Source organism: Cenococcum geophilum (genome assembly GCF_001692895.1).
Source record: "Cenococcum geophilum 1.58 unplaced genomic scaffold K441scaffold_49, whole genome shotgun sequence".
NCBI classification, from domain to species: domain Eukaryota; kingdom Fungi; phylum Ascomycota; class Dothideomycetes; order Gloniales; family Gloniaceae; genus Cenococcum; species Cenococcum geophilum.
The window spans coordinates 376,982-386,169 of NW_027137607.1; the positions used below are offsets into that span (position 1 = coordinate 376,982).

At 38.0% G+C, this 9,188-nt stretch overlaps 1 protein-coding gene across 1 annotated transcript; it reads right to left on the bottom strand.

The window, feature by feature from the left end:
• Positions 1-6,829: 6,829 nt before the first annotated feature.
• On the bottom strand, positions 6,830-8,964 carry K441DRAFT_643693 (glycoside hydrolase family 72 protein). Its single transcript, XM_067646731.1, has 4 exons — positions 8,788-8,964; positions 8,608-8,738; positions 8,161-8,548; positions 6,830-8,107 (listed from the first exon to the last, which is right to left on the bottom strand). Exons 1-4 carry the CDS (start codon positions 8,920-8,922, stop codon positions 6,881-6,883), a joined length of 1,881 nt encoding a protein of 626 aa, XP_067499640.1. The 5' UTR covers positions 8,923-8,964; the 3' UTR covers positions 6,830-6,880.
• Between the last annotated feature and the right edge of the window lie 224 nt (positions 8,965-9,188).

Sequence of the window (9,188 nt, forward strand, 5' to 3'; positions counted from 1 at the left end):
TAACAACTTTAAAAGCTAACTGTATATTTCTTAATATGCGATTAAGGTAAAGTTATATACTATATATTTAACTATTATATATAATCTTATACAATCTTATACAATCTTATACAATCTTATAATCTTATTACTTAGAGGCTCTATATAAGGCTCTACACAAAGCTCTACACAAAGCTCTGCGTATAGAGGCTCTACACGAAGCTCTACGCATAAAGGCTCTATATAAAGCTCTGTATAAAGCTTTATATAAGGCTCTACACGAGGCTTTACACAAAGCTCTACGTATAGAGGCTCTGCACGAAGCTCTGCACAAAGCTCTACACGAGGGTCTGCGCGAGGGTCTGCGCGAGGGTCTGCGCGAAGCTCTGCGTACAAAGGCTCTGCACGAGGCTCTACAAAAAGCTCTGCGAATAGAGGCTCTACACGAGGCTCTGCGCGAAGCTCTGCGTATAAAGGCTCTACACAAAGCTCTGCATCGGGTCCCCGCTATATTCCCGATAACCTCTACACGTGCCTCTACCCTATATAGCCACCTTATTTTTTACCCTTCCTTCCTTCTTTATATCCTCCCTACCTAGGGAGGCACCAGAACGGCAGCCAGTAGAGGACCGTTGCTAGAACTAGACGACCGTCGCCAAAACTAGATAACCGTTACTAGAACCAGACGACTATCGCTAGCTAGACGACCGTCGCTAGAACTAGATAACCGTTACTAGAGCTAAACAATCGTCGCTAAAACTAGATAACCGTCGCTAGCTAGACGACCGTTATTAGAACCAGACGACCGTCGCTAGCCAAACGACCGTTACTAGAACTAGACGACTATTGCCAGAACTAGACGACCGTCACCAGCCAGACAACCGTTACTAGAACTAGACGATCGTTGCCAGAGCTAGACAACCGTTGCTAGAACCAGACAACTGTTACTAAAACTAGACGACCGTCGCTAGCCAGACGACCGTTACCAGAACTAGACGATTGTTGCTAAAGCTAGACGATTGTCGCTAGAACTAGACGACCGTCGCCAGCTAGACGACCGTTACTAGAACTAGACAACCGTTGCCAGCCAGACGACCGTTACTAGAATTAGATAACTATTACTAAAACTAGACGACCGTCGCTAGCTAGACGACCGTTACTAGAACTAGACGACCGTTACTAGAGCCAGACGACCGTCGCTAGAACTAGACAACTGTTACCAGAACTAAACAACTATCGCTAGAACCAAATAACCGTCGCTAGCTAGACGACCGTTACTAGAACCAGACGACCGTTGCTAGAGCTAGACGATTGTCGCTAGAACTAGACGACCGTCGCTAGCTAGACAACCGTTACCAGAACTAGACGACTATTACTAGCTAGACGACCATTACTAAAACTAGATGACTGTCGCTAGAACTAGACGATTATCGCTAGCTAGATAACCGTTACTAGAACTAGACAACTGTTACTAGAACTAGACGATCGTTGCTAGCTAGATAACCGTTACTAGAACTAGATAACCGTCGCCAGAACTAGACAACCGTTACTAGAACTAGACGACTGTTGCTAGAGCTAGACAACTATTGCTAGAACTAGATAACCGTCACTAGAACTAGATAACCGTTGCTAGAGCTAGACGATAACAACTAGCCAGCCAATACTATAAACAATTCAATTAATCGATTAAATTAAGGTAGTATAGACAGGTAGGTATAAATAGGTAGATGCTAACGGGTAAGTAAATATAGATAGGTAGGTAGATATAGATAGGTAAGTAGATATAGATAGGCAGGTAGATATAAATAGGTAAGTAGATATAAATAGGCAAGTAGATATAGATAGGTAGGTAAATGCTAATAGGTAGGTAGATATAGATAGGTAGGTAGATATAAATAAGTAGATATAAATAGGTAGGTAGATATAGATAGGTAAGTAAATACAGATAGGTAGATAAATGCTAATAGGTAAGTAAATATAGATAGGTAGGTAGATATAGATAGGTAGGTAAATGTAAATAGGTAGATATAGATAGGTAGGTAATGTAAATAGGTAGGCGATATAGGCAGGTAGGTAAGTTAATAAGTAGATAGGTAAAAGAGAACCATCGCTGTATTATATTAAATTATCTAAAATAATAATATTTATTTTACTAGCCTTATAAATAGCTTTAAAATAGCTTTTATTTATTTAAAATATATTATTAGTATAAAAGAGGTAAATATAATTATGGTTGCTAAATGCGTAGATTACTGGCAGGTTGCGCGTAGGCTGCGCGCAGGCTGCGTGTTAAAAAAACACGACATAGGCTAGTCGGTTGAGTTGCTAAATGCCCTTAACTGCGCGCCAATTGCGTTAACCACCAACCATTAAGGCCATTGAAAGGGTACCATATTTTGCCGATGTAGCGCTTCTATATCTAAATCTGTTATTATCTCCAGTTCTTCCCCTATTCTTACTAGTTAGCTATATACCCTTTAAAAGTTAGCTATAAATATTATATTTACCGTATTAAGTCTAATTCTTAATTATCCTAGTTTTAAGCTTACTATAGCTGTTTATAAGGGTCTTTCTATAGGGCGTCCTCTTCCTTATATCCCCTATAACTTTTATATCCCTATATAGTCTAATAATATCGCGCGGCGTCGCTTCTAGCCTGTTAAGGCTTAGGATAGCTAGCCTAGACCCCTAGTATTAAAGGTAAGAAACGCTAGAAAGGCACTTGCGCCCCCCTAGCTTATTACCTATTATTTCTATTTATATAACCTAGCGTGCAGTTATTCCTGTAGCTGTTAAGCCCTTACCTTCTATCTCCTATATTTAATATAGTTTACTCTCTCCTACGCCTTATATGTGCTTTAGTAGCAGTTTACGTATTTTATTTAGTTTTAATTTAAGCATTATCTTATATTATGGGGGCCTATATAGTGGCCGCAGCACACCTATACTACGTATGTGGATTGGGTGTGTCCCTATTATATATAGCAATAGTATTATTTTAGGCGGAGTCTGTAGTTATAGAGCCTTACATTATATATAAGGCCATTTATAATAATACCTTTTTAAATAAGGAGTTTTTGCATTCCTAATATATGTGTGCTAATAATAAGGGAGTTATACGTTTGACTGGCGTTTCCCTAGCGAGTTTCTAGCGACCCTTATATTCTTTTATTATTCTTATTATATGCTTAATTTATATTTTCCTATTAAAGCTATTAGATTTAAGTGATTTTAAGTCCTAGTATAAGGCGTTCCGTTTGTTTTACTATCTTATATATAGTTGCTGTATTATCCGCCTAGCGTCCCTTTTCTACCCTAAAGCTTAGGGGAACCGCTAAGACTTTAACTAGGTAATCTTCGTAGAGCACTTTTATGCCAATATATTCTCCTAGCCTATTCCCTACCCTAACGGCTCGTTCCTTTACCTATTAGTCCCTTAAGGTAACTCTAATATCTCCGCTCCTAAGGTATTAGACTATAATAGTATTATAAACCTCTTTACAAATCTTTATAAGGACTTTTATTTCTAATTATCCCCTAAACCCCTCTACTTTTTCTATATTTAGTTATATTATAATTATATACCCGGATATTATTTTTAGGGGGGTAGGTTCCCTATACTGTAGATATACAGCTATAGCGGCCTAGGTGCGGTTCGCCGGTAAGGAGGGATTTTGTTTATTTTTAATTTTACTTAACCGTTAGAGGATTTAGTTAAGGGTTTACTAGAGGGGCGCCTAGGGTTTACTAAACTAGCGGAGCCATTCTACTAGCTATATTAGTTTGTTATAGCTAATAGTTACTCCCCTATAACTACGGATACTAAACGCGTTTAATAGGCTTTATATTTTATTAGATGCCTTTTTAATAGAGGTCTTTCCGCTTTATAGTGTGGTATTCGCCTATTCTTATTATAGAGGGCTATTACTAGGCGTGGTTCTGGTGGACGCGCGCGAGTATAAACCACCGTCGTTTAACGTATGCCTCCCCTGCGATACATATATCGTAGGGGGATTCTCTAGGTATTTTTTAGGGTTCTTTTGGTTAGTTTTAGTCTTTTTGGGCCGGGTGCAGCAAGAGCTCCTCTTTTTTTATTTATGTAGTGCTAAAGACATTCTAGTCTCTTTATATATCGCTCCAACTTAGTACTATACTAACTTAGTTTATTATTACATCTTACGTTATTAAGTATCCCTAATATTAACTTAACCTATAATTTAATCGATCTTTAGGTTATATTTCTATAACTAAGGTATACCTAATACTACCTTATCCCGTCCTAATAGTAGGATATTAAAAGACATCTTAAGTTATTTTCCTTTAATAGTTATTTAAATAGGTCCTATTTTAAGGTTAATAATACCTCCTTTGTAGGCTATTGGATCTCCTAAAATTATAACTAATAGGTAAGATTGTTTCTTCTATTTATAAGGTAATCCCTTTTTTTTTTACTGCTATTAGTAAGATATAGTTTCTTATTACTTTACTATCTATTAGTGCTTTAAACTGCTAATCTTACTAATTAACTCTTAAATTTAGATGTTATTCTTAAATTCCTTTAAGGGTCTAAGGTTCTACTACTAGCTCCCTTTAGTTTTATAGGCCTCTACTTTTCCTAACTATTAGCTGCTTAATCCTTATATACTTAGCTTACTCTTTAGCCAATACCTAGTTCGCTTTTTATCCTCTATATACTATAGATAAGTATGCTTTAGGCATTCCCACCACTATTATCCATCTAAGCATTCTTCTATAAGAAATCTTTTTAGTTAAAGTATTAAGTCTCCTAACTCCTCAACTTCTATTAGATGCTATTTATATATATACTTAGCATTTCTATACTACCGCTTATCTGGCGCCCAATATATCCTTATAGGGTATTTCCAATTCTTTTCTTTTAGATTCTTATATATTTTGTATATATTATCTATATATATAATCTATAATAGCGTATAATATGCTAGGTACTTTAGGCTAACTCTTAACTTACCTTTATCTTTAAGTTTAAACCTTTATTATACTAATCTAAATATTATAACTTTATTTACAGGTATTAAGATATATCTCTCGCTTTTCTAATCCTCTAATTATTTCTCTAGATCCTTTAACGTTATAATTAAGGCTCCCTTAATATAAGTTATAGCCTTTTCTATAATAGGGTGGTCTTAAATAACTTGCTTATTTAAATATATATAGAAATCTTCCCTTTTATTATTATGTCGTTGCCTATACTACTTTTAGTATAGCTGCTAGAGTATATACGGCTTATCCATAAGGAAGTATCTTCTTATTACTATATTATAACAGCCTTTTATATATTATTCTTTAAACCTAGTAGGGATCCCTAGATCCTCTTTATCTTCTAGTTTAGTAAGCTACTTAGCTCTTAGCATACCTGCCCTAGGCCTATTAGTAATTCTTTATATAGGTACTCTGTCCCTTATACAACCTAGTATACTAATTCTTTAATCTAGTTTCTGTTCTTACTATATAAGGATTCTCTATCTAAATTCCTCTATATTTTCTTTTAGTTTACATCTTATAAGTAGATCCTTAAAGTCTTCTTACTTCTTAATCTTAGTTTATTTAATAATCTTAATTTATATCTAGAAATCTTAGTCCCCTAGGATTCTTAATCCTAAGCTTGCTTCTTTCTTAAGCTTTACTCCAGCCTTAGTTTAACTAGGCTTTTATAGTATTCTTATCTTATTTTAAAAATCTTAAATCTTACTTATCTTATCTTAAGAGTCTTATACCTATAGGAAACTTCGTCCTAAGCTTATTTATATATTACTAAACTAAGCCGTTACTCTGCTCTATTAGTTATTATCTATTATAAGTCCTTAAGCTTATCTCGTTCTGTCTTGGGAATCTTAAGCGTCTTATATCTCTTCTTAAGAATCTTAAGCCTATGGCCTTTTGCCTTTATTAAGTGCCGAAGTGGTTTACTAACTTACTTCTCTTACGTCTTATAAAGCAATAGATATCGTATCTAGTGGGGTCTTAATCCCTACTAATGTTCCCTATTCTATAGTAGAATTATTATCTACCTCTTATATAACATCTTTAAGGTTTATATACTCCTAGTAAGCTACCCTTATTACTTTATTATTGCTAAATATTTCGTCTATATTAAATTTATTGTCCTTAATATCCGGTCTATAAACTAGTTTATTAATTCCTCTAAACTCTAATAATTTTAGCTCTAGTAGCTAATAGCTTATGCCGTACTTAGCGTCCTTATAAATTTAGTATACGTTATTATAACAAAACGCAAAACTTTTAATTAAATTTTTTTTTGTTCCTTATAGTATACTATTGTCCCTTTATACGTATATATCTTCTACTAGTCTCGTTCCTTTTACTATATAGTAACTCTGCCTACTTCTATAGTCTTTAACGTAATAACCCTATTTTTCGTAATTTATATAAGCTCCTTCTTTAAACTATTTTTCTTATTATAGATCTATACGTCTACACGCCTGCACGCCGCACGTGGTTCTACATAAGGCTCTGCGCGAACCTCTGCACGAAGCTCTACGAAAGCTCTGCCTAAAGCTTACCCCCCGCTGCGAAACAGCCCCCGCAGCGCAGCACGACGGAGGGATAGGATTTGCGAAGCAAATCCCTACCAACTAGTATCTATAGGTTAAAAGTCTTTTTTTACTAGAAGTTAAACAACTCCTCTATATGAAAAGGTAATAAGTCTGCTTTAGAAGCCATAATATTTAATAATTTATCCGTACAATGCTGTCTATTAGTATAAAACAGTCGGTATCTTATCGTGACGACCATCTTTTATTCTCGGTAAGTCGCAAGCACGCGGCTATTTTTACGCCATTATAAGTTGCTCGTGTTAACTCGTAAAATTATAAGGTTCTTAGAGTAGCGCTCTGCTCTACTATGTATTATTATATTTCACATGTGGTGTGCTCGTTAAACCACCCTCCAGCTCCGTTTTATACTCTCCTGTGGGTAACTCAAGCGGAATTTGCACACTATCGATTTGCGGCAGATCCGACTGATATGCGGAAGCAGGCTTCTTCCGAGGTGGTACCGTATCGGCTGGCGCTTCTGATACATTTTGGTTTTGAGGCATCCTGTCATTCTTCTTTGATTTTTGTTTCCGCAAGAGGAAAAATAGAGCAACTCCAATCAACATAAGTCCGCCAAATGCCGCTCCTACACTAATACCAGCCTTTGCGCCGGTGCTCAACCCTGACTTGGGCACAGAGGTTAACGAGCTAGAAGATATAAGCCTCCCGGTTCCGGTAATTGAGCGTGGACTGCTCTTGCTCGGTGTAATGATCAGATCAGTGACAACATTTCCATTGCTATCTTTGACAGTGTGCACTACAGTGGTAACAGTGACATCGACAAGCTGTCCACGGGTACCATTATTTCCATAGGTAATAATCTCTGGAAGCCCAGGCGGAGGAGTAGGCAACGCCCACTGAGTAGCAAGGGTGAAATCAATGGATGTTAACTGTCTAATAAGGGATGGCGCACACGCTGGAGCCGACGTTGAACCTAGATAAGCGTATTGCCCGTAGAAAGCTTCGAGATTAAATTGGTTGAGAGTATCATGAAGCGAGTCATACGGTTTTTTCAACTGGACGTTTCCTTTATCGTCGATGTCAACAATTCCATAGTTTGTTTTATCGTATGACTGCACATTAGCCCATTCATAGATTAAGCCTCCTGAAATTGGTCCGAAAGGAACCGTGACCGCCGCGTGGGTGTCATAGAGTAGCTGAGTGTCTGGCCATGAATCCGCTGACTGGTAGGAATTTTGAGAACCGAGCATACTACGATAGGCCATGAAATAAACAGGTATTGATGTATCGGAGAGATTTCTAACGAGCCCACCGTATCCCGCCCAGCTCTCACTACGTTGAGTAGAGATGTCCGTGACATTATCAAAATACCTAATGTCTACGATGCCCATGAAATCAGCTCGAGACATATCGTTATCTGAACCCGTGGTGGTACACTGGATATAGTCAAGTAAGTTGCCGTACGTTTGGGCGTCGGTATAGGTATTTTCTTGCAAATATATTGTCATGCCGGTAGGTATGTAGCGGCTAGCATGGCGACTAATGTATTCTTTGGTGTCGCGAATGATAGCCTGTTCGGTCAGCCGGAGCCACATGGGTAAAGGTAAATTGGTGTGATCCCTACTCTCATTATCGGCTGCTCTATTAGAATGTTCTGGGTAGGGTCTATGATCGTGTAATATAGAGCTTCCACGCCCAAAAGGTTATCGTAGTCCTTCACAGCATCTACCACCGCGAATGTGTCTTGCATCAATTCCATTGTGTAAGCCGCGGCAGGGTCTTCTGAATTTGAAGAGAATATGGGGATAAACCGTAGAGGGACTATGATATAAATTCCCACCGCATTAAATATGGAGAAACAGTCATCGTGATTCTGAGCTGGATCGATAGCACCAACATAGATGGTATTGATACCAAGTCTCTGGAACAAAGCTGCGTCCCTTGTACATATTTCGGGGTCGGCAAGCGGATCCGCAGCAGTGATGTCAGTTGTTGTATTGGATAGGTAATATCTAAACTTGTAATTAGTGCTAAAAAAAAAAGGGAGCAATATTGATTCTGTGCAACTTACATCATGCCAACAATCGTGAACGACGTGTTGGTCTTGGTGTTAACCCAGTATCGACTTTGTCTCCCGATTATGTCCAGCGACAAAGAGGGTTTTAGAAATAACATCCATAATAAAGAGATGAGTCTGAAATACTGACATACAGTCAGTCCTTGTCGCGTCGCATGTTCCATTTTGGCTTACCATGTTCCCCTGAAGTTGCTTGCGTCTCGAAGCTTGCATAGCTTGCACCTTTTCTGTAAGAGCTGCGGAAGATGCACGAGAGGAACAGTCCTGCGGTAAACTTTCTATTACACAAGTTCTAGGTTCTGGACGCATACACGATCACACTGCTTGCAAAAGGAGAGCAGTCACGAATGGTAGGTGCGGAGGGGAACAACAGACAGACAAAAGCGAAACGCAATCACTACTACGCAATTCCTCGTGATCGCTCGAGCCATCTTCTATCTTGTTTATGCATCAAGTGTCACTTGGCGGCTTTTTTGTCTTCAATAATTTGACTAAACAGTTAGGCTTTATGCACTGTGCCTCCATGCACTGCGCCTTAATCGTGAGCATTTCCTTTAGCGTAATCTGCGCCGCAC